General features: G+C 53.5%; 1 protein-coding gene across 2 annotated transcripts in view; it reads left to right on the forward strand.

Moving 5' to 3' along the window:
• The first annotated feature begins 4390 nt into the window (after nt 1-4390).
• AXL (AXL receptor tyrosine kinase) overlaps nt 4391-25582 on the forward strand; it is a 31573-nt gene continuing 10381 nt past the window's right edge. The window contains exons 1-16 of one of the 2 annotated variants that reach the window (XM_079118379.1): nt 4392-4839; nt 6117-6342; nt 6659-6759; nt 7633-7809; nt 12289-12369; nt 12494-12609; nt 16091-16301; nt 16606-16745; nt 17313-17463; nt 17647-17673; nt 19609-19741; nt 20028-20119; nt 23039-23134; nt 23263-23340; nt 24629-24721; nt 25109-25230. In XM_079118379.1, the coding sequence (XP_078974505.1) occupies nt 4776-4839; nt 6117-6342; nt 6659-6759; nt 7633-7809; nt 12289-12369; nt 12494-12609; nt 16091-16301; nt 16606-16745; nt 17313-17463; nt 17647-17673; nt 19609-19741; nt 20028-20119; nt 23039-23134; nt 23263-23340; nt 24629-24721; nt 25109-25230 (1908 nt within the window). In that variant the 5' untranslated portion in view covers nt 4392-4775. Of the gene's footprint in view, nt 4840-6116; nt 6343-6658; nt 6760-7632; nt 7810-12288; nt 12370-12493; nt 12610-16090; nt 16302-16605; nt 16746-17312; nt 17464-17646; nt 17674-19608; nt 19742-20027; nt 20120-23038; nt 23135-23262; nt 23341-24628; nt 24722-25108; nt 25231-25582 lie in introns of both variants that reach the window. The other variant, XM_079118380.1, reaches the window with a different exon arrangement.

A 25582-nucleotide genomic window follows, 5' to 3' on the forward strand; every position in this document is an offset into this window, starting at 1 on the left:
GTATTTTAAACATGCAGCAAAGAGGAAGGAGTTGTGCAGAGAATGCCCATGTGCCATGTCCTGGGTTCTCCCCCGAGTTCTTTTGCTAGATTGTGACATTTTTTTACCTACCTGAGCATCCAGCCCTGAGAAGTATCGCCAAGTACACTACAGGCATCAGTTTACCTTCTAAAAACTTCGATGTCTATATCATTAGCTAACATTTCCTGTTTAAAAAGTATTTCCCATGATGTTATCACTTTATTGGCTTAAGTTCTACAGAGGTGGCACAAAACAGTGATATAACAGAATTTAAAAATGAGGCTGAGCCAGGTGAGGTGGTACACACCTGTAATCCCAGCTACTCAGGAGACAGGAGAATCCCAAGCAAGTTCAAGGCCAGCCTCAGCAACTTAGCGAGACTCTGTCTCGAAATAAAAATAGATAAATTAATTAAAAGGGCTGGGGAATGTGGCTCAGTGGTAAAGTGCCCCTGGGTTCCATCCCCAGAACCAGGAAAAAAAAAAAAAAAAAAAAAACACATACACAGGAAAAATTCTGGAAATTAATAGAAACTAAAATACATGCTGAATTCTTGGATTTAACATTACCATTTTTTAATATTTCAAGTTATGTGAGAAGGAATGAAGTTTAAGATTTTTCCTTTTAAAAAAAATTAAGGTGATGACTTGGATTTCCTTTGCACTCAAAAGTCACGTTCAGGGAAATTTGGAATTGAATAGAAATTCCAGAAAACCAACTTCTTTAAAGAGGCACAAACCTTGCTCTGCATCAATATAAAAAAATGACATCAGAGACTGGGCATAGATCAGGCCCTGAGTTCCATCTGCAGCACTGCAAAAAAAAAGGAGGAAGAAAACAAAGTCGATGTCAGGGTTTCAGTACCAAAAAAATAAAATAAAAATCTATGAACTCAAGTGGCTTCGATAATAGGAATTATTGAACCCCAAGTAATTACTAATTAGAATTAGCACAGTCTTCAAATATATTTGTATGTGTGGTAAAATATAGGTAACATTTTAGCACGAAGTATGCAATTTAGTGAAATTAAGTACATTCACCCAGAGTGAATAGCCATCACCACTATCCCTAAAACTTTCATCATCTCTAACAAAAACTACCTACTCAGTCACTTCCCCTTTGCATTTTACCCTTTCTTTTTTTCTTTTTTGGAGCTGGGGGTAGAAATTGGGACACATCCCATCATTCAGCTACATTCCCCGTCTTATTTATTTATTTACTTATTCAGGTACTGGGGATTGAATCCAGGGGTTCTCTACTACGGAGTTCCTGAGGCTGGTCTCGAACTTGCAGTCCTCCTGCCTCAGCCTCCTGAGTTGCTGGGATTACAGGCGTGTTCCACCATGCCCAGTTCGAGGCCTGTTTGAAATCAGATCAAGGGGTGGGGCTGTAGCTTAATGGTAGAGTGCTTGCTCCTACCTCTCACAAGGCCCTGGCTTCCATCTCTCAAGGCCCTGCATTTGATTTATTATTAATAAATAAACAAATAAAGATCAACTGCTGTCTCTTCCTTTCAAATCCCACCAGTGGTTTCCCACCATAGAATAAAGACCAAAGCCCTTCCCAGGCTTCCCAGGGTGCGGGATGAAATCCTCCCTGTTCCATCCTACCCCCTGCTCCTGCCTCCATTCATTCAAGTCACCAAAGGGCCTCCCCAGAGTTCACCCTGTCTGCCTCAGGCCTACCTCGAGGCCTTTGCACTGGCCATTCCCCCTGCCTGGAATGGTCTTCTCAACATGATTCATTCACTGATTTCCTTCAGGTCTCATTCACAACCTCAGAGAGGCCTTCTGTAGCCATCCTCTAGCTCTTCCACTCTTTGCTGTCCCCTCCCCTGCTTTACTTCTCCTCAAGGCCCCATCCGGCATCCTAATAGATATCCTTGTGCTTCTTGTTCCTCTCCCCTTAGAACAGGAGTTCCATGAGGAGATGGACTTGGCTTGCTCACTATAGACGCACCAGCCCCCAGCACAAAGGGCATTTCTACACCTGTCCTTTTCATTTAAAAAAAAAAAAAAAAAATGCCTTTCAGCCAAGTATAATGGCACACACCTATAATCCTAGTGACGCAAGAGGATTACAAGTTCAAGGCCAGCCTTGAGAGCTGGGCAAGACCTTGTCTCAAAATAAAATATAAAATAAAACAAAAAGAGCTGGGGTTATAGCTCATTGGGAGAGTGCCTCTGCATTTAATCCCCAATACCAAAAAAAAAAAAAAAAAAAAACAACCTATTTCCAGGTAAATTGCAGACACACTTGATAGTAGGTACTTGGCAAAAAGTGCTTGAGTGAGGGGCTGGGGTTGTGGCTCAGTGGTAGCGTGCTCGCCTAGCATGCGTGAAGCTCCTGGGTTTGATTCTCAGCACCACATAAAAATAAAATAAAGGTATTTTTAAAAAAAAAAGTCCTGCTGGCTCCACTGAGCTCTAGGTGGGTAGAGATTCCCCAGTATATCTAAACAAGGGGGCAGAACTTTGCACATAGTTACAATTATTGTCACTTATATATCAAGGCCAAAATTGTGCCAATAAATCTATAATGACAACCCATGCGAAGTGCTGCCCCCCCCCCCCCCAGAAAAAAAGAAAGAAAGAGGACAGGACAGGGTGGGACAGGGTGTTGAGAGTCAACAACGTGAGGGCCTCGGTCAGACTGGGAGGGGCCAGGCAGCCATGCAATGGAGAGGGGACCATAGAGGATGTGGATGAGGGGTAAGTAGGAGTTGGGAACAGAGCTGCAGGAAGATGCTTCCTGGCCTGTAAGGAAGTTCTTTGAGTCAGAAAGGGAAAGACATGGGGTGGGGGAAGGTCAGGTGAATGAGGGAGTCCTCATGGGCCTCTGTAAGTCACTTTGTCTGAAAGGTTGGGGGCAAGGGAGGAAGCAGGTTTGATTGGGATTGGGAAACAACCTTCTGACTGCTGAATGGGAAGCTGATTGGAGGGAGAAGGAGCAGAGGCTGGTGGCCCAGGAAGGAGGCTGGAGTGGGTGCCGGTGGGAGACCATGGGGCTGAACCAGGGTGAAGTTATGGGGAGAAATGAGGGCAAATGGGAGAGAGGTCTGTGAACTGATGTCCCATGGATATCAGTAACTGGCTCTAGAGAGGGCGGTGTCCAGGAGGACCCCAAGGCTCAGGCTTGGGTGGTGGGATGAATGCTGGGGCCATCACTGATGTGGGATACAAAGGAGACAGCCCAGAGGCTAATGGGGAAGGGTCCTGAGTGGCCCGCTGAGGAGCCAGGTGCTCACGCCAAGGGCAGTGGGGAGCCATGGCCAAGAAGGGAAGAAACAGGGTCTCCTTTGGGTCTCAGAAACATCCCTCTGGTTGCTGAACAGGAGATGGATTGGAGGGAGAGTGACAGAAGAAGAAGGGAGCAGGCAGAGAGAAGGGGACAGGGGAAAGAGACACCAGGAAGCCAAACAGAGAGGACTTAGTGATGAGTTGTAGGGATACCGAGACCCAAGCAGAAATGGCCGAGAGCAGAGCTGGGCACCTAGCCACCTCCTACATAAGACTCCCAGGCATGCAGAGCCCCCTGTGCCCAATGCGCAGGGACACAGGAATGGATGTGCAGGGGGAGCCAATACACAGGTCCCAGATCTGCAAGGACCTGGATGCACAATGAGGCCAGAGGGCGGGAACAGTGCAAGTGCAGAGACGGAGATGAGAAGCCAAAACCACGGGCACCTTGTCAGCTGTCATCGCCACGTGCAGGGAACTGCGTGCACTTTGACCTAGATCGTCCTCCAACTAGCCTCCATGGACCCTGTTCCTATTCCCAACTTGCGCTGAGGGATGGAGGCCAGTCACTTGCCCACAGTCGCACCATTAGTGGGAATGCTGAGACTCCAAATCGGGTCTGGGGTGTGCCCACAAGTGCGCACACACTGGTGTGCAGCTTCTATGTCTAAGTGGGCTTTGTGGTGTCTGGGCATCTGGATCCCCTGAGGATGCCCATCCTGCAGCGAACTTCCATTTCTGAGCTTTCCCTAGGAGGCAGCACCCGACCTGGTTTGTCTGAGGGTGTCCATGGGCAGGCAGCGTGCCCCTGCGAGTCTCTGCCTGTCCCAGGCTCTGTGTCAATGCCGTCTGAGTGTGTGTGTGTGTGTGTGTGTGTGTGTGTGTGTGTGTGTGTGTGTGTCCTTTTCCAAGGAGCCCTGAGTGTAAGAGCGATGAAGGGCCAAGGAGGCCTGGCTGGGGCTGGGCTGGGGGTGGAGGCAGAGAGGGGGACGTCGCGGACTGAGAGGGGAGTGGAGTTCTGGAAGAATGTTTACCAGACCCAGACAGAGCCCAGAGGGACAGCGCCCAGAACCCAACACCGAGGCGCACAGCTCCCGCCTTATGGGCCCAGGATAGGGGCGCAGTCACCAGGGTCCCCTTCCCCCTTCACAGCCTCCCTCCAAGGCCCCTTTAAGACCGGACTGGTCCTCTCGTGTCGGAGTTAACCCCTTTCTGTCCAGGTGGCCCCCTGGGCTCCCGCCCGGTGGGCGGAGGCAGAGGGGGAGCCAGGGGCGGGGAAAGGGTTGTCCGAAGTCTGGGAGAGCGAGCAGGCCGGGGAGCCGGGAAGGCGGCTGCCGAGGAGCGCAGCGCGGAGCCGGCAGAGGGGCCCGCTGTGCCAGCCGGGCAGTGCCAAATCCGGGGAGCCCAGAGCTGGGGGGGAGGGCCGGGGACAGCCCGGCCCTGCCCCCTCCCCTGCGGGGTGCCCAGCAACTTCAGAGGAAAGTTTGGCACCGACTGCGTGGTGGTGCTCCGAGGATGGGCTGGGCTCCGCTGGCCTGGTGCTTGGTGCTGTGCTGCTGGGGGTGCGTGGCCCCCAAGGGTGAGTGATGGGGGCTTTTTGGGGCAGGGCCACCCACCAAGGGGCAAGGGAAGTGGAGAGAGGAGGCGGGGGATGGATGGCAGGTGGTAGGGGGTGCTGGGTTGCCTTAGGGAGTTTCCCTGGTACAACGGAGAGGGGACTTCTAGAGAGGGAGATGGAAAAACAGACTCCGAACTATCAAGACCGCAGAAGAAGAGAGGGGACTGAGAGAGGAACAGAAGGACAAGGAACGGAAACTGGGAGGGCCAGAGACGGGAGAAATGGAGGCAGACAGACAGGAGAAGGTGAGGGAGGGGCGGGAGCCCAGGGGAGAGGGGCAGAGCAGGGCGGAGAAGGCAGGCAGCAGTCTTCACCAAGCAGCCCCAAGGCGGTGGCAGGACCAGGGCTCTGGAATCCTGAAGTTTCCCTTATCACAGTCAACCTCCCTGCACCTGTCCCTGCCCACCGCAGTCTGCTCGTCCCTTCTGCCTCCAGTTGTCATCCCTGTGGGGCTCCATTTCTCTCTCCCTCTCTCTTTATCTTTATCTCTCTTTCTTTCATTTATTTCTCATAACCCAGGGGAACGTTATCACTGAGCTACATCCCCATCCCTTTTTATTTTTCCTTTTGAGAGAGGGTCTCGATAAATTCCTTAGGGGCTCACTAAGTTGCCGAGGCTGGCCTTGAACTTGTGATCCTCCTGCCTCAGCCTCCCAAGTCGCTGGGATTATAGGTGTGAGCCACGTGCCACAATGCCCAGCTTCTCCCTGTTCATGTCTCTCTCTCTCTCTCTCTCTCTCTCTCCCCCCCCACCCTTTTTGCCCCTCTTGAGGGATATTTCTTCATTTCTTTCTCCATCTCTTCCTTTATCTCTCTTCCTCTCTTTCTCCCCATGCCTGACTTTCTCTGGCTCCCTGGTGTCTCTGTCTTTCCATCTCCCTCTTCTCTCTTCCCAGCCCCTTTTCTTCCCCTGTATGCACCAGCCCGATCTGTTAAGTCTCTAGAGACCCTCAAGGGCAGGCACTGGCCTTGCCAGGCAATCCAGGGCGTGGGAGGCTGCCAGATCCCCAGCCTCCTTCCCAACGGAGGGATGGATGCTGGACCTCAGTCCCCTGGGAAAATTCCCATCCTCCCCCAAGCCTAGGCCCTCCACCCCCTTCTGAGGTCACTCTACAACTATGTGGGCCTAAGGGCCTGGCGGGGTCCTGGCAGCCAGTGGGCAGGCAGAGACAGGGTGGAACTGAGGAGCTGGAGGGAATTAGGGGTTCCTAAGCTCCTAAGCTCCCATTTCCCCATAGGAGCACAGGCTGAGGCTGATGGCCCCTTTGTGGGGAGTCCAGGGAACATCACCGGTGCCCGAGGAATGGTGGGGACCCTTCGATGTGAGCTCCAGGTTCAGGGGGAGCCCCCGGAGGTGACCTGGCTTCAGAACGGACAGATCCTAGAACTGGCAGACAGCACACAAACCCAGGTGCCCCTGGGTGAAGACTGGGATGATGATTGGAAAGTGGTCAGCCAACTCAGGTGTGCAGTCCCCCCCACTCCCACACCCTTCCTACCTCTGGCAACACCTCCCTTCATCAAGCAGAGGATGAAAAAACAAGGGCAAGGGCCCCTCCCGGTCGGAATCCCAGCTTGACCACTTGCTGGCTGTGTGGCTTGAGCTGGTGACTTGACCTCTGGGTTTCACTTTCTTCTTCTGTAAAATGAATTAAAAATAGTATCTACTTCATCCTTCCTGTGAGTTTTCAGTCCAGGCCCCCACTCCCAGTTCTGTTGACCTCTCCCAATGTTCAGCTCTGACCACCCCCCCACCTCTCCATCCCTCCTCTTCTGCCAGAATCTCGTCCCTGCAGCTTATGGATGCAGGACAGTACCAGTGTGCAGTGGTCTTGGGAGGACAGACCTTCGTGTCCCAGCCTGGCTACATAGGGCTGGAAGGTGAGTCCTGGGGTCAGATGTTCTGAGGGGTCAGAGGGTGCTGGGGGGTTCAAGGTGACCCCTGGGGACATACAGCCTAGGAATGTCAGAGATCTTCAGAGGTCAGGAAGCTGTGAGCTCACAAATTATGGGGGAGCAGGTTTGAGGGATTATATGATCTTGGGGAGAAGATATCTTAGGGGTTGTTAGATGCCCTGGAGAACAGACATGCTTGGGGTAGGACATGCTGGGGTTCCAGTAAGGACTCAGAGGCAGGTGACTTAACTATCTTCCCCCATCTCCAGGGACTTCAGTTCCCCCTCGGTAAGATGAGATAAGGAGTCACACATTCTGGAAAAGAGACATAAACCAGGCATGTTGGTGCATGCCTGTAATCCCAGCTATTCCGGAAACTGAGGCAGGAGGATTGTGATTTTGAGGCCAGCCTTAGCAGCCTAGCAAGATCCTGTCTCAAAAAATAAAAAATAGCTGGGGACATAGCTCAGAGGTACAGCACCCCTGGGTTCAATCCCCAGTGCACCCCACACACATAGACACAGGAGGGAGGGAGGAAGAAAGGAAGGAAAGAAGGAAGGAAGGAAGGAAGGGAGGGAGGGAGGGAAGGAGGGAGGGAGGGAGGAAGGAAGGAAGGAAACATGAGGGGCTCAGGTATGTTGGGGTCAGGCCTGGGGGAATCAGATGTTGGGCTTATGTATCCTGGGACTAGGTCTGAAGGGTCAGTCATCTAAAGGAGGCTCAGGTGCCCTGCAAATTCAAACCTACGGTTGGTAAGAGACCTTGCAAGGTGAATCTGGTGTCCAGAGCCTCAGTCACCATCTTAGTGGTGGCTCGCATACCTGGGAGGTTCAGAGGTACCCCACACTCTCCCCACAGGCCTGCCTTACTTCCTGGAGGAGCCTGAAGACAGGATTGTGACAGCTGACACCCCCTTCAACTTGAGCTGCTGGGCCCAGGGACCCCCAGAACCTGTGAACCTACTCTGGCTCCAGGATGCTGTCCCCCTGAACCCGGACATGGCCCACAGCCCCCAGCACAGCCTGCATGTTCCAGGTGAGTCTGGGGATATGGGCCAGGTCAGCAGAGAAGGCCTGGCAAGGGGGAGATGGGGCAAGATAGCCCTTTACACACCACCTCTGTGTACTGCCTGCCCTGTCCCCTGTCTGTCTCTCTGCTCTGGGTCTGTCCCCTGTTTCTGTCTGAGTGCCTTCCTCTGCCTCTTTCTGTCCATTCTCCATCTCCCTGCTTCTCTGTGCCTTTCTCACTGTTCGTCTGTGTACACGTCCGTCTTTCTGTCTCTCTGCCTCTCTCTCCCTCCATTCACCCTGCCTCTCTCTGAATAGCATTCTTTGTCCTGGATTTCCTCCGAGCTGTTCTGTGGTCCAAGTGTGTGGGCCTGGTGCCCCTTTGTCAGCCCTTGACCCAAAAAGGGCACCGGAACCAACCATCCCCTCTTCTCTTGCACATCCCCCCACAACCTGTCCACCTCCAGAGAGCCCTGTTGACCTTGGTCAAGGGCAGGACATCTGCCTGAAGAAGAAAGAAGGGGGAAAGTGGAGACAGAGAAAGATAATTACAAAGAGACCGAATGGGAGACATAGAAGGGCTAGGTCACAGAGGTGACCCAAGAAAGAGTCAGGACAAGTGATGGAGAGCCCTCCTTCTGCGTGACCCTCTCCTTCTGCATCACATAGAAGGGACACCTTGCTTGGGGTCACATGGCGATCAGGGGCAGAACTGGTGGACCTTGCATATGGATGTCCCCCCTTATGGAGGGAGGAGAGACAGGGACACGGATGGGGGCAGCTCAGTCAGGGGAGGTACTTCCCTGGCCCCAAACTGCTGCTTCCCTCTGCTGGGGTGAGGAGTGGTCTCCTGGGGTGGAGGAGGTGCTCACATTCTCAGCATTCCTGGAGCCCTGAGTGTGCAAGGAAGCAGTGGTGACCATGCTGGCCCCCCAGAGGGGTGACTCAGGCCCATGGCTCAAGTGGCTGGGTAGGGGCCTGAGTCAGCCTGGCAGGACACAGGAGAGGGAGAGAGGAGGGAGGGGGAGAGGTACAAGAGGGTCTGTGTGTGTATCAGTGTGCAGCGACACAGGGACAGACACACACAGAGTGGTGTGTCTGTGTATGTCCCTCTCTTGTTTGTGTGTTCACAGCTGTTGACACTGTGTGAGTGGAGTCGGGGGAGGGTGTAAGTGTGTTTTGTGGCTACTTTGCACACCGCTGTGTATGGACGTGACAGCGTCCACTCACAGGTGTGCACCTGTGGGTACTAGCATGTCCAGGTGTGGGCTTCTGTCCCCCTGTGAGTCAGCATGTGTCGGTGGATGAGTTGGTGTGCTTCTTATTGGCTGTCATAGGTGCGTGTCCATGGATGTCTCTATGTGTTGGCGCGAGTCTGTCACCACTAAGTCCCACGTCTGAGAGTGTGAGAGATGAGAGGTTCTCAGCAGCACATGACAACACCCTCCTGCTTCCGTCTGGACTCCCCGCGCCTATTGGCCCAGCGGCCTCTTGGGGGCTGAACTCAGGGTGCCCTCCAGCCAGTGTGCGTTTGCACCTTGGTGCCAACCATATGTCCATGGCAGCGTCTCCCTTCTTGGGTGTCCACGACAGGCCTTGGTGTTGGCTCGACTTTTCTAGTATCACCCTTCATCTCCACGAATGTGAAGCAACCTGAATGCATCTGGCTGGTTTGGCAGAGATGAAGGCTTAGCTGTGTGTGTGTGTGTAACAGAGAGCAGGCAGGGTGGCATTAACCACCCCATGCCTGCTGAGGCTCTGCGTCTCCAGCCTCGCCTGCTCGCTGGCTGGCCTGTGGGTCTCAAGGAGCAGAGAGGGTTGTGTTTGCAAGCACCGGCCCCCATGTGCATTGCATTGTTAGATGTTTGTGATGAATGTGTGCACGTGTGCTTCTGTGTTTACGTTTGTCCTGTCGTTGACTCATTTGTGTATGTGCGTCAGCGTCAGCCCTGAGTGTTTACGAGGAAGCCACTGTGCATCGGTGTCACTGAGTGTCTAGGACGAGCATCAGCCCTGGCAAACTGAGTAGCCTGGCCAGTGTGTGCCTTAGTGCTAATGACGGCCTCTGTGGGTTTAAGTGTGATTCATTGTGTGGTGGGGGAGGAGGTGCCTTGTGCAGGAATTTTGTCCGTTTGTGTGCGTCTGTCCCTCTATCTGCTCAGGGTGTGTCCTCTTTCTCCTATCATCCCTCTCATTCCCTCAGAAAAGGCTTGGAGGGGGGAGCACGTGGGAGGCAGTACATCTGGAAAGCACATCTGGAGTAGGCCACAGCCTGCTGGAGGGGAGGGGTCCCTGACCCCTTGGTCCCTCCAGTCCCCCTCCCTCAAGGTGCAGCCCCTGGGGCCTGGGAAGGGGGGTCCCGGCCAGGCCCCCAGGCCAGGCGGAAGTGCCGGCGTGGGGGGGCCCTGGTGACTCACGCGGGGGCAGGAATGCTGCGGTCGGAACTGGACCGGGCTCCAGAACCCCCCTCCGCCCCGGGGCTGCTCGTCCCAGCGCCAGCTCCCGCGCCCTGACCCTGGCGGGCCCCCACGTGCCAGGTGGCTGGAGCCCACCCAGCTCCCGCCCCCTCGGGCCTCCGGGTCGTCCTGTTCCTCTCGTTGGCGGCGGGGGCTGCGGCGGGCTCGGGCACCTGACCTTGGCTGGGGACGGCAACTGGGCAGCCGCGGCGGAGGCGCTTCTCTGCCCACCCCCTTCCGGCCGCTGTGACTTTCCCCCATTCCACTCCCTCTGCTGACGGAGAAAAGGAAACTTTGTGTCTGCAGACGGAGGCCGCCCTCCAGAGCGAAGCCGGTGGTGGGAACAGGGGCGCACACACGCGGCTCCACCGAGCTCACCAGTGCACGCTATGCACAGATCCGCAGGCCCACGTCCGACCCACAGATGACGCACACACTCACAGGCGGCTCACAGAAGGGCAGGCTGAAAACTTGGTCCTTGCACATCCTGTCCCGCAGACGATGCGCATCTGTGTGTGTTGTATAGCAGCGTGTTGGGAATCTCCTGTGTGTGTGTGTGTCCCTAGTGTTTGTCTCTGTACTTTAATGCACCTTTGTGTGTATGTGTGTGCATGTTTATGGGTACTCGTGACGGGTGTGTGTGTGTGCGTGTGCACACAAAGGTGCCTACAAGTATGGAGACACAGATGCACAATCCAGTCCCAGACACTGAACAACAGTTATTCAAGCCGCAAACACTAACTTGCTAACCCACAGAATTATGCATTACGTGTCTATGTACATTCTCAGAAATGCTCATGAGTTCACAGGTATGCACAAATGCATTCACTCAGCAAACATTTATGGAGCACCTACTGTGTGCTGGGCCACAGTGACAGCAGGGAATGAAACAACACAACCAGCTGGGCACCATGGTGCATGCCTGTAATTCCAGTGGCTCCAGAGACTGAGGCAGGAGGATCTCAAGTTCAAAGCCAGCCTCGGCAACTTAGTAAGACCCTGTCTCAAAATAAAAAGGCTCAGTGGTAAAGTGCCTATGGGTTCAATCCCCCCCCCAAAAAAAAAGGCACAAACTGCCCTCCTGGAGCTGACATTCCCACAGGGAGACCCACGGTGAATAGGACATCTGGGCAACATGCAAAGCCATGGAGCAGGGTAACAGGGTGTCATTTGAGAATCAAATGAAGGAAGGAGGGAGTGGGCCACGTGGACATGTGAGGAGACTGTTTCAAGCAAGTACTGTCCCCAGGGCAAGAGCATGCTTCCTAGGTGTGTGTTCCAGACGCACCAGGAGGCCAGTGGAATAAGCAAGGAGAGAGGTTGACCCGAGGCACACTTATAAACAAGCACACACTTGTCCTTGTACACACACCCACATCCTAAGCACGGGTCTATTTGGTATATATACCTCCACGTATGTCAAAGTCAGTATGTCTGGGTTTGTGCATGTATTTGAGTGTGCATGCTTTGTGTCTGTGTGTATGTCTGCTTGTGTGTGTTTCTGTGTGTCTGGTGGTTGTTGCAGTACTGGGATCGAATTCAGGGGTGCTTTACCACTGAACTACACCCCTAGCCTTTTTATTTTTCATTTGGACACAGGGTCTTTCTAAGTTGCTGAGGGTTTCCCTAAGTTGCTGAAGTTGGCCTCGAACTCGTGATCCTTCTGCCTCAGGCTCCTGAGTCACTGGCATTACAGGCGTGCACCACCGTGCCTGGCTGCTTCTGTGTGTCTGAATATGTCTGTGGAAGTATGGATGAGGAGGTGTGCTTCTGTGTGTACCTCTGTGTCATCAGAGTATAACAGAGTGAGTGTGTGAGGCATGTGAGTCCCTGGGTGGGGGGAGCCTGAAGCCAACGATCTGTCCCTGTGTTTGGGGATGGAGTCTGTGTTCCTAACGCACAGCTATGCCCTTCCCACACTCCCTCTTCTTGCAAGTGCCCAGCGGGCTGGGCTGGCAGTGGCTGGGCTGGGTGAGGTAGGGTGGCTCAGCATAGCCTGAGTCTCTGTTCTGGGATCTGACACTGGGCTCCTCTCCCATATGATTCCCTAGGCTTGAACAAGACGTCTACTTTCTCCTGCGAAGCCCATAATGCCAAGGGGGTCACCACATCCCGCACAGCCACCATCACAGGTGACAGAAAAGAGACCTGGGAGCTGGGTGTCTGAGGGAGGGGTTGGGGCCAGGAGGCAGAGGGCAGGGTGGCAGCTTAGGGTAAAGGCTCCCAGGGTCAGTCCCTTCCCTTGTCTGTCTACAGTGCTTCCACAGCGGCCCCGTGACCTCCGTCTGATTTCCCGCCAGCCCACAGAGCTGGAGGTGGCTTGGACCCCAGGCCTGAGCGGCATCTACCCTCTCACCCACTGTACCCTACAGGTGAGATTCCCTGACCTCAGTCACCTCAATCTCAGGCCTCCTCCCATAGCCACAACCATTTTCCTCTCCCACCCTTCCAGGCCACTGGTGTATTGAAAGGAAATAGAGTCCTGGGTTCAAATTCTGACTCTACTCCCTGTGCAAATTCTGACTCTACTCCTGGCTGTGCAAGCTTGGGCAAGTCACTTAACCTCTCTGAGTCTCCATTCTCTCATCTATAAAACAGGCATAATGGTAGCACTTACCTGATAGGCTCGTTGTAAGAATTCAATAAGGAGAAGGCAAGTAAACAACTCAACATAGTATAGGAAGGAAGGAGCTGTATCATGAACTATGAGCAGTTTTTGTCATTTTTAGTATTAGTGATATTAACTCTAGCTGGGCAGGGAACCCTGAGACAGAGGGCCTGGAGCTGTGCCCATCCTTCCTGGATACCCACAACTCTGAGCTTCTGCATCTCAGTGCTGACCACTCTGTCATCGCTGTCTGGGGAGGATCATGGCCTGTGGGTTCTGGGAGGGTCGGAGTTGTCAGTCACACTGGCTCCTCCTTATTGCCCATCACAGAGCAGGAACATTTGCTAGAACAATATGTGATGACTGAGATGAGCTAGACCCTGTTCCTGCCCTGACGTTGCTCCTACTCTAGAGTAAGGAAAACGCCGATGCAGGCACAAACAAGCCACCAGCTATGGGAACACAGGCCCACTGCTGCTCTGGCATTCTCCAAGGTGCAGAAGCTGGAGATGAGGGTGGGGCCGTGCCTGCCACGGGAGACCACTGTCGCTAATGACACGCGTTTGCTGAGAATCGGCTGTGCTGGGGCCTTGTGCTGGGGCTGCATGCACACCCCCTTCTGTGTTTGTGAAGGAAGGACTGTGGATGCACCCATTTTCCAGATGAAGAAATTGAGGCTCAGGGAGTCGTTAAGCAGCTCACCCAAGGTCACAGCCAGGAAGTGGCTGAGGCAGGATTCAAACCCTTGTCTCTCGAATCCTAAATGATGCTCCTGACCTGCTTTGAGATGGTTTGTAGGCAGTACCTGATTATTTGGGAACTCCCTTCCTTCCTTCCTTCCTTCCTTCCTTCTTCCTTTCCCATTGGGGATGAAACCCAGGGCCTTGGCCATGCTAGTCAAGAGTTCTGACACAGAGCTCAACCCTAACCCCTAGGAACCATCTTTCTTTCTTCTTCTGTTTTCTTTTTTTAAATATATATTTTAGTTGTAGAGGGACACAATGCCTTTCTTTAATTTCTTTATTTGTATGTGGTGCTGAGATGGAACCCAGTGCCTCACACATGCTAGGCAAGCTCCACCACTGAGCCCCAGCCCCAGCCCCGGAACTTTCTTTCTTATTCTTCTCTGGGCACAACCCCCTTGTCTCCTTGTCATTTTAACCCTAGAAGTTAGAAGCTGTTCATCTTGCCCTTTTCAAGTTAAGGAACTGAGGTCCTAAGAGCAGAAGTGACCTGTCCCCCATGCCCCTGGCTAGAAGGATAAAGCCAAGATTCACTCTCACAGGGCAACCCAACATGGGAGACCTGAAATGCCAGACCAGCCATCAGCTGTGTCCCCTCCCTGGTGCCATGGCGCACGCCTGTCATCCCAGCAGCTCAAGAGGCTGAGGCAGGAGGATCTCGAGTTCAAAACCAGCCTCAGCAACTTAGTGAGGCCCTAAGCAACTCAGTGAGACCCTGTCTCTAAATAAAATACAAAAGAGGCTGGGAATGCAGCTCAGTGGTCAAGTGTCCCTGAGTTCCATCCCCAGTTCCAAAAAAAAAAAGTGTCCCCAGGAAAGCAGAAGTGTGTCCTCTTCCCTCTCCAGGTCTCACTTCCTGCTGTGCTCAGGCTGGGGCTAAATGGCTCCAGAGGGAGGGCCATGGCCGTCCCAGGAAAAAGAGAAGTGGGAGTGGGCATGGGCTGCTGTCCGAACCCATCTCCCCTTTGTCCTGGAAGAGGTTCCTCTTCCCGTCTGTCACTGTGGGTCAGAGAGCAGGCATGGGGACAGCCTCACTCCCTCCTGCTACTCCCCATCTGCCTGCTTCTTCCCCGGGTCCCCAGGCGGTGCCATCTTCCCCTGGAAGGACTGTGTGACCTTGGGCAGGCTACCAAACTTCTCTGGGTCTCAGCGTCCTCATCAATTAAATGGGAGTGAGAAAAGAGAAGTCAATGGGCTCATGCAGGAAGGGGCTGGATGGAGAACCTGCAACGTACGTGGTGCTCAAGCAACGTGGAGCTCTTGCCTGGCATGAACGAGGCCTGAGGTGCCGCTCCCAGCACCACAAAAGGGAAAACGGAAATGCCGTGGCTGTGACCATGTTCAGACCCAATCGCCGAGCGAGTGTAGTGTCGTTGGACTCTACACCCTGTCAAATAGAGGCTTGGAGGCCCATTTTCTAGAGACGGAAACTAAGAGTCAGAGAAGGTGGGGCACTCACCCTTTGTGAAACAGCAAATAATATCCAAGGTAGGATTTAGACCCAAGGAATCGGGCTTCAGGGCCCACATCCTTAAGCAGTCCGCTCCGGGGCCTGGACGAAGAACCTGCACAGCTGTGCAGGTATGCAGCTTCAGACGCTTGGTGCCAGGCAGCCTCCCACACACATCAAGTGACCGTGGCAAGCATCATGTCCATGGTCGTCACCTAAATGCCTGTGTGTGTCCGTTCAGTCAACCTGCAAAGTGGGAACCGCTGTTTTTACTCTTTTTCTCCCCCGGTATTACTGGGGATTGAAGCCTGGGTTGCTTTACCACTGAGCCACATCCCTGGCCCACTTAATTTTTTATTTTGGGACAGGATCTCCCTAAATTGCTCAGGCTGGCCTTGAACTCATGATCCTCCTGCCTGAGCCTCTCAAGCTGCTGGGATTACAGGCATGTACCACCGCCCCCAGCTAGTTTAGGAAAACTTTTTTTTAAAAAAATCAGGGAATTCACCAGGTGCAGTGATGCATGCCTGTAATCCCAGCAACTCTGGAGGCTGAGGCAGGAGGATCACAAGTTCAAGGCCAGCCTCAGCAATTTAGCAAGGCCCTAAGCAACTCAGTGAGACCCTGTCTCTAAATAAAATATTTTTAAAAAGGCTGGAGATGTGGCTCAGTGGTTAGGTGTCCCTGGGTTCAATCCCTGGTACAAAAAAAAAAAAAGTCAAGGAAGCAACTCAAGAAGCCTAGGATGTACCTCAAATCTGCCCATTTTCCAGATAAGGAAACTGAGACTTGGAAAGGGAAAAAGTCTTAAAAGAGTCTTAGCAAAGGTAGCTAAGCCATATCATGTACCTCTGTGGTTTGTTTGCTTTGCTAATCTAGGCATCCGTATTGTCCCAGGTGGAGCTGCAACACACGCACATGTGCGTGCACACCCACACACAGCCACACACACTCTCACACCCTTGCAGCGATGTGTGGTTGTGCTGAGACGCTACAGCTGTTGGGTGTGTGAGGCTGTGCGTGATTGCATGGACGCCCCTCCTCCTCCTTAGGCTGTGCAGTCAGACGACAGGGTGGGTGTTTGGCTGGGAGAGCCAGACCCCCCGGAGGAGCCCCTCGTCTTGCAGGGACCCGTGCCCCCTTACCAGCTTCGGCTGGGCAGTCTCCATCCTCACAGCCCTTATCACATCCGGGTGTCTTGCACCAGCAGCCAGGGCCCCTCGCCCTGGACCCACTGGCTCCCCGTGGAGACACCAGAGGGAGGTAAGAGGGGCTGGGGAGGGACATGGCCCCCGCCCGCTGACCTTGCCTGCACCAGCTCTCTCGCAGCATCTCCTCTCACCCCTTTGCCCCACAGGGCCACGGTCTCCCTCCTGTCCGGTTCCTGACCCCTCAGCCCTGCCCACTGGCACCTCTCCCAGATCTCTGCCCTGCGCTTCCGCTCATGGGAGGCTTGCTTGAGTTCCCCGCGCGTGTGCCCTTTGCACCCTGCCTCCACTTCCTGGGGACAGGGGAGGGGGTCAGAAAGAGGTGGGGGTGCCAGCTTCCCCTCTTCCCTGTCCTCCAGTGCCCCTGGGTCCCCCTGAGAACGTTAGCGCCATGCGGAATGGGAGCCAGGCCCTCGTGTGTTGGCAGGAGCCAAGGGCGCCCCTGCAGGGCACCCTGTTAGGGTACCGGCTGGCGTATCGAGGCCAGGACACCCCAGAGGTGGGTGCTGCTGGCTGGGTTAGGGTGGAATGCTTGTGGGAGGAGGGAGATGGGGAGAAGAAGACGGCAAGGTAGACGGTCGTGCAGGTTGGAGTTTACTACACATTCACATCACGCCTACAGCAGAACATTCCGGGGAGACAAAGGGGGTCCAAGGCAGAGCTTAGAGAACACCTGTTCATGAGCCATTGCAAAAGTGTTTCGGTGTTCTAATAATTTTACAGCCAGTGACCCTGAGGCCTCTTGAGGAAGGGGTGCGTTTTCCTTATTTGCACCAAGGTACTACCTGAGCTCACAATACCCCGGGTCAGGGGGACAGATAGGATGGGATTGGAAGGAGCTGGAGAGATGAACGTGAAAATGCAGTTCTCCAACATTGACAGGGCAGTACCACGTGGCAAGGGTGGGGCAGGGAGTAAGCTGATGCAGCCTGCAGCTGATGCTCTGCTGGCCAGGGCTGGGGAGGGGAGAGAGCGCTTGGAGAGAGAGATGGAGTTGAGGCCGAGTGTGAAGGCTCAAGAGCTGAGGGCCTGGGGTTCTGCTCTGATGCCACTTCTGACCTCCTAGGTGCTAATGGATGTAGGGCTAAAGCAAGAAGTGACCCTGGAACTGCGGGGGGACGGGGCTGTGCCTAACCTGACGGTGTCTGTGGCAGCCTACACTGCTGCTGGGGATGGGCCCTGGAGCCTCCCTGTGCCCCTGGAGCCCTGGCGCCCAGGTAACTACAAAGCCATGCTCAGCCCCCTGCAACCTACCCGCAAGTACCTCGCCTCTTCTTGATGGCCCTGACTCGCTCCCTATACTGTTTGTGTTACCCCAGCCGATCCCACTGGAAGCCTCCCTCACTCCCTCACGCGAGCCCTCTCTGAGCATGTCTCCCCTCTGTCCTTTCTCCTCACAGGGCAAGGACAGCCAATCCACCAGCTGGGTAAGGGCTTTTGTACCCCCTCTTCCCTCCCTCCCCTCAACACCCAGTGAAGGCTCAGTCATCACTCATGTACTCTTGACACATCTTCTTCATGTTTCTCAAACTCATTACTTGAACCCTCTGCTCCTTTGGTTTGTGTGGTCCTTGTGGAGGTGTTTAGAATGGCCCAGCACTTTGTAGGTACTCAGTGAGTGGTAGACGGGTGGATGGGTGGATGGACAGATGGGTGGATGGATGGGTGGATGGATGGGTGGATGGATGAGTGGGTGGATGGATGAATGGATGGATGGATGAATGGATGGATGGGTGGATGGGTGAATGAATGGGTGGATGGATGGATGATGAATAGGTGGATGGATGGATGAATGGGTGGATGGATGGATGGGTGAATAGGTGAATGAATGGGTGGATGGATGGATGGATGGATGGATGGATGGATGAATGGATGATGTATGGGTGGATGGATGGATGGGGGGGTGGATGGATGGATGGATGGATGGATGAATGGGTGGGTGGATGGATGGATGGATGGATGGATGGATGGATGGATGGATGGATGGAAAGATGGAAGGATGGAAGGATGAACCAACAGATGGATGAATGGGGTATCCTCCGCACATCCATCCCTCTTAAATATATCTCCAACCATTCTCAAACATCCCTCCTACACCCATTGTACCCCGGCACTAATACAGTCCTATACCTGTAAATCAGCTCACTACCCTTGAATATTCTCACGCCTTTCCATATTTCTTCACATAGTCTTTCCACATGCCCTCCTCCTCCTCCACTATATCCCATCATGTCCCCTCACTCCTCACACATGCCTCCCAAGCCCAAGGCACACCCTCTCCTCTCATTCACGAGCTCTGCAAACCTGGCACATGCTCCCCACGCATTCCACATTGTGAACACTGGAAAATGTGCAGCCTACAACTACCCCACGCCCACAGCTCATCCCACGCCCCTTAGAAATCACCCCTGGCCCTCACCCGTCGGAACCTACTTCCACACACACGCACACTCTGAAATCCTTGTACACTCAGTGCACAACCTTCTCTGGTTCTTCCACACTCTTCCACTCCCACCCTTTCGCACAGCTGTCCCATACTCCTCACCTGCACGGCCGCCGCCTACTCCACTCATGCTGAAGTTACATCCTCAAAAATCAAGGCTCCTTTCTTGGATCAAAAACTAGCAGCTAGGGCTGGGCTGGGGCTCAGTGGTGGAGCGCTTGCCTCACACGTGTGAGGCACTGAGTTCGATCCTCAGCGCCACCTAAGAAAAAAAATAAAATAAAGGTCCATGAACAACTAAAAAACTGTGCACAGATGTAAACTAACAGCCGTGCCCCTGTGCACGCTTGCCACACCCCTTCCACACTCATCTCACTCTCATTCTCACTTTCTGTCCTCACTGAACACTCGTTAGAGACGCTGCCTGGTTCTTTGCCCACAGCCGGCGCTCCTCACGCTGGCTGCGCACACCTCACACACCGTCTGGTGCCACAGGGATTCTCCCTGCTCACCTGTTCTCCACGCCCAGGCCCAGCCCCTTGCACCACCATCACACACACACGCCTCTAGGCTGCTTCTGAGTCCGATCGTCCCTCCACGTGGGTCCCATCCGGTCGCCCATTCTGGACGCATCTGTCTTCCCCTCCACTCTTTGCACTAATTACACATTTCCTCAAATACTCATCCTGCTCTAAATTCACCCACCCCACGAGTTTCTTGCCCCTTCCGCCTTAACAGACACTTCGCGTCCATTGCATACCCCTGTTACTGGGTACACAGGTGCCCCCATCGCACACCCTATCAAAGACATCCACAGCTTTGTCCATGCCTCCTGCCTTCCTCCCACATCACCTCCCTGGGTCCCAGGGAGCTGGATCCAGGACCTCAGCCATGACCTGTCCCCCATGCCCCCTGACAGTGAGTGAACCCCCAGCTCCTGCCTTCTCCTGGCGCTGGTGGTACGTACTCCTGGGAGCAATTGTGGCCGCTGCCTGTGTCCTCATCTTGGCCCTGTTCCTTGTCCACCAGCGGAAGAAAGAGACCCGCTATGGGTGAGTTGGAGCTCCATGAGGAAGCAGCAAGGGACCGGGATGGAGAGGCTGGAGGCAGGGAGACCCGTGAGGAGGCTGGTGCAGGAGGGGAGATGACCAAGAATCAGAACGAGGGCAAGGAGGCCCCCGGGGATGGATGGAGGGCAGAAGGGAGCAGTCCAAGAGGTGCTGAGCAGATTCTGGAGGACAGGGACAGAGGGGCTCGGGTCTGGGGTGGTGTTTGCTTTAACCGCTGGTGAAAGGAGGGAGCTCCACCTGGCTCACCCGTTTCTCCCCACTCCTCCAGAGAGGTGTTCGAGCCAACGGTGGAAAGAGGTGAACTGGTAGTCAGGTACCGCGCACGCAAGTCCTACAGTCGCCGGACCACTGAGGCCACCTGTAAGTCGAGCCTGGGCTTCCCCACACTGGTCTGGAGCTCAAATGAATGTAGATAATTGGGTCCTCAGGGCTTCTGTAGGGGATTGAGGCAGGAGTCTCCAAAGGCCTTCGGTAGGGGAGTGTTAGAACAGACCCCAGCGGAACTGTGGGACCACACGGTGCTCCGGGCTGATGGAATCTTAGACGCGGGAGGTCTTTGAAACACCAGACCCCAGAGCCACAGGATCTGGGAACAACGGGAGCATGGGGGTGATGATGAAGACACTGACCGTGAAACTGACCAGCTGATGATGGTGGGGGGCTGGAGATGATGATGGTCAGCACCCTGAGGATGCGTGATGGTGACAGTGACATGACAGCCTCTTGCCTAGCACTTCCCATGTGACAGGTGCCAGTCCAAGGATGCCACAATAATCGCCCGATTTGATCCTAACAACAACCCAAGGACATGGGTGCTTACCGATGGGGCAACTGTGGCACAGAGTGGTAGAATAAGTGACTCAGGGCCACACAGCTTGTAAGTTGGAGAGCTGGGATTTGAACCCAGATGGTGTCACTCTGAAGGCTGCAGTCATAACCGCCATGCTCTACAGCCTCTTAGAATCACAGAATGTTAGGGAGATAGACTCAGTCCGGGCCTGAAAATCGATGTCCTAGCTGTGAAAATCATAGAATCATAGCCTACAGAACTGTTGGAGGACCATAGAGTCATGGAGAGTCCTAGCGAACGAGGGACCTCAAAGGCCACCCAGGAGAATGGCCTCATCTGTCCAGTGGAGAAAACCGAAATCCAGAAAGAAAAGGGGCAGAGGGAGGTCTTGATCTCACACCCAGCCAGACGGCCGCAAGGCCCCAGGGGGACGCGTGGAAAGGGCTGGGAAAGACATTTATCTAAGAGGAGAAGCGGGAAGGTTGCAGTAATTTCATGGACTAATACACAGAGGCAATTTCCAAAGTGTGATTCTGGTCCCCTGGGGTCCCTACGACCTTCGCAGGGGGTCCATGGGGTCGAAACTGTTTTCATCATAATACCAAGATGGGTTTGCCCTCTGGCACACCCCTCTCCCGAGCACTCCAGGGCACTTTCCTGAGGCTCCCAACCTCAACGGCTGATGGCTATGCACTTGTGTGTTCGTTCTTCTGTTTCAAAACTCTATTTCAGTTTTGGGGCCCGGGTTGTGGCTCAGTGGTAGAGCACTTGCCTAGCATGTGGGAAGCACTGGGTTCGATTCTCAGCATCACATATAAATAAATCAATAAAATAAAGGTCTATCAACATCTTTAAAAAATATTTTTTTCAAAAAAAACCTATCAGTTTTAGCTGGGCTTGGGGGCACATGCCGGTAATCACAGTGGCTTGGGATGCTGAGGCTGGAGGATCACAAGTTCAAGGCCAGCCTCAGCAACTTAGTGAGATCCTGTCTCAAAATATAATATAAAAAGGGTTGGGGATGTGGCTCAGTGGCTAAGCACCCCTGGGTTCAATCCCCATTACAAAAAAAAAAAAAAGAGAGAGAGACAGACAAACAACTATCAATTTTAATTTTAAATACAGTAAATATTTATACCTATAGCTATATCTTATCTATCTATCTATCAGCTGCCTCCTTATAACCCATCTGAACAAAGGCTCTTTGCAGTCCTCAATAATTTTTACAATGTGAAGAGGTCAATAGATTTAAGAACTGTTACTTTATGGCAATGAAAATGGACAAATTACAACTGTGTTAAAACTATCTCAGAGACACACAATTGAGTGAAAGAAACCAGACACAGAAAAGAATACACTATATGATTCCATTTCTATAACATTTAAAACGGAGAAAACTAACCCATTGGAAGAGGGCTCAAGATAGGAGCTGCTAGCCAGGCACACTTACAGGCGCCTACCTGTAATCCCTGTAACTCGGAAGCCTGAGGCAGGAGGATTGCAAGTTGAAAGCCAACACAGCAACTCAGTGAAGCCCTAAGCAACTCAGTGAGACTCTGTCTCTAAATAAAATATAAAAAGGGGCTGGGGATGTGGCTCAGTGGTTAAGTGACCCTGGCATCAATCCCCAGTATCCAAAAAAAAAAAAGAAAAGAAAAAAGTGGATGCCCCAGGAGGTCATGTCCTGTTCTTGACCTGAGTGCTGGTTTTTCAGTCATGTTCACAGTGGATTTGTGTAAATCTGTTGAGCTGCTCGCTTACAATTTATGTGCAGATTATCTTCAATAAGAAGAAATATTTTTAAAATAATATTTAATGTTAATTTACCAAATATTTTCACATCTCATAAATTTTGGTTGAACATGGTGTCTGATGTGCTACCGAACAATGTCTTTTACGTGAGGATTTATTTGCTCATTTATTTTGTGATGGTCCCGTGGCGATTGTCCTCACGGGGTGCAGGGGACAGTTGGAGATGGACGTGTGACGTGGAGGGATGGAGTCAGGGTAATCACCATTTTTGTCTCCTGAACATTTGCCATTGCTTTGTGTCGGGAATTTCCTAACCCCTCTTTAAAAGAAATGTTTTTCATAACTGGTACAGCAGAGTGCTGACCCTTCAGGTACCCACGGGAGCAAAAGTGTGGCCACGTTTAACCCTGTAGTTGCCGCTGTAGGGAAAGATTCGGGGCATTCTAGGAGGAGCAAGGTGGGGTGTTCAGGGCTGTCGCTAAATCTGAACCAGTGCAGAAGTCATTCAGTGGGGCTGGGTTGTGACTCCGTGGCGGAGCGCTTGCCTAGCACGCATGACGCGCTGGGTTTGATTCTCAGCACCGCATGTAAGTAAAATAAAGGTTCATTGACAACTAAAAATATAATTAAAAAAAAAAAAAAAGAAGTAGTTTGGTGTCTCCACAAAGGGTCTATCCTAGCTGGTGAGGGCCACCTGAAGGTCAGCCCTGCTCCATGGCTGTCCACCCTCCCTGCAGTGAACAGCCTGGGCATCAGTGAAGAGCTGAAGGAGAAACTGCGGGACGTGATGGTGGACCGGCACAAGGTGGCTCTGGGGAAAACCCTGGGAGAAGGTGAGTCCTCCCGGCCTGCACAGGTCCTCCCGAGCCCTGAGGTCCTCTGGTTCCCCGCCCTCACCCGACCACAGGAAATGCAGTCCCACGGCAGCCCCGGGTCCATGCCTCCCTCCCACCCTCCACAGGAGAGTTCGGAGCTGTGATGGAGGGCCAGCTCAACCAGGACGACTCCATCCTCAAGGTGGCCGTGAAGACAATGAAGAGTGAGTCTGAGCTCGCGCGTGCACACCTGAGGACACCTGTCCCTCATGCCAGGCCCCTTCCCTAGGCCTCGGGGGAGCAGAAAAGTTAGTGTTCCTAGCTGGGAAATGGACCTCGCACCAGGTACTTCAGTGGAAGGAATCCAAGAGGGGGGACACTACTTCCACAGCGGAGGAAGGACTGAAGGAACAACCGAGGCAGCCAGGCAACCCGACATCAGTCCCTTCCACCCCAGGCCTGAAGGGCTGAGGGCAGAAGTGGTGTTGCCAGAGTCCAAGGCCAGGAGCACCCGGCAGAAGATGGGAACACAGAGCTGGGGCAGCCGCGTGGGAGCTGGAAACACAGGCAGCTACCACCAGGACAATTCAAGAAGCAGAAAGAGGGCCAACTCTCCTGGCTGCTCCCCTTCTCCCCTCCATCCTCCAGTCTCCCATCAGTGCCCCCTGTTGGCAAACTCCCGCAGGAAAACCAGTAGGGAAGGGAGTCTGAGAAATGCAGCTTGCAGGTCAGCCCTTTGTGATACACAGCAGAGCAGAGACAGGTCCAAAACAGGCACACCTGGGTGCTTCATTTACCAGCTGTGTGATCTTAGGCAAGACCTCTCTGAGCATTCCTTCTCTCGTCTGGGGCAGGGGACGATAACAATGTCCCTGCCTCCTAGGGTTGTTACGAGGTAAAGCACTTGATGCCGGGGATGGGTTGTAGTATGTGGTGTTAAATGTGGAGGACGACTACATTGTTTATATCACCAGAGAGGGTGGGAGCTAGTCCAGAATCGCACAGCACAGGAAGTCCAAGGCCAAGTCCTTTCTACACAGGGCAGGACAAACAGTTCAGTCTGGGACTGGAGATAAGAGAGAAATGATCCTTTCTGAATTGGATGGTTTAAAACTTGAGCCATGGAATCTTGGCTCACTCATTCGCTCATTACTGAGTACCTCTCAGGTACCAGGTTGTGTTCCTGACCTGGGTTCAAATCCCTGTCCTGCAACCTTGGGCCGGTCACTTTGCCTTGATGAGCCACAGTGTCCTAAGCTGTAAAATGAGATGATAATTATCACACGGGGTCCCAGAGCTGGTGGGTTTGAACGCAGCCTGTTGGTTTCCAAGTTGTGTGAGCCTTTAGGCAGGTTTCTTAAACTTTTAGGGCCTTGGTCTCCTCATCTTTGAAATGGGGCTAGAGGAGTCAATGAGTTAGAACATCTGATGGCGACGAGATGACGATGGCCACAGTGGTAGGAGGAGGAGGAGGGAAGGAGCCCCCCCATTCACCTTATCTTCTCCCCCAAGTTGCCATCTGCACGAGGTCAGAGCTGGAGGATTTCCTGAGTGAAGCCGTCTGCATGAAGGAATTCGACCACCCCAACGTCATGAGGCTCATTGGTGAGTGAGGGAGGGACCCATCCCCAGGAGGCCAGCCAGAAGGAAGACCCTCCCTCGGGGACCCGGAAGGTCAAACCCCCAGGCTCCCGGCTCCCTGATCCTTCAGGATCAACACGTTCCCCCTCCTCTTCTCCCTCAGCTTGGAATGTGACCTCTGACCATTCCCAGAAATAGTTGAGGTCCCCAGGAGGACTCCGGAAACATCCCTGGGAACTCTGTTAGAAATGGCTTCTCTGAAGCTCCGGTCCTTGCTGCCCACCCCCCACCCTCCAAACGCGGTGGAGACTGGATTTGAGGGGGAGGCAGAAGAGGCTGTCTGGGCGGGAGGAGGTTTGGACTTCCCCTCCCACCCAGCTGGAGTGACAGGGGCTGCCTGGGGGGGCTCAGGCGTCTGCTTCCAGGGTTCCGAGCGGGAGGGCTTCCCAGCACCTGTGGTCATCTTGCCTTTCATGAAACATGGAGATCTGCACAGTTTTCTCCTCTATTCTCGGCTCGGGGACCAGCCAGTGGTAAGGAGCCCCACGTATTCACTGAACACCTACCAGGTACCCAGTGTCCTGCTCTCGTGGAACCTGTCTTCCAGAGGGAGGACCCAGAAATAAGCAAGCTAAGGAATACGTGAGCAAGATGATTTAAGTGCTAGGAAGGAGACGCAGAGGGTGAGTGATGAGGAGGCCAAGGAATGAATTCTGGTGGACTGGGAAGACCTCGCTAAATAGGTGACTTTGAAGGAGGAGTGGGCTGGCAGGGTGCTGGGCCATGGACAGGAAGCAGTCCCCAGCCAGCGTGCAGCGTGGGCAAAGGCTCAGTAGTGGGAACAAGCCTGGTTTGAAGACCAGAAAGGAGGCCCCCAGTTAAAGT

Source organism: Sciurus vulgaris (genome assembly GCF_902686455.1).
Source record: "Sciurus vulgaris genome assembly, chromosome: 17".
NCBI lineage: Eukaryota > Metazoa > Chordata > Mammalia > Rodentia > Sciuridae > Sciurus > Sciurus vulgaris.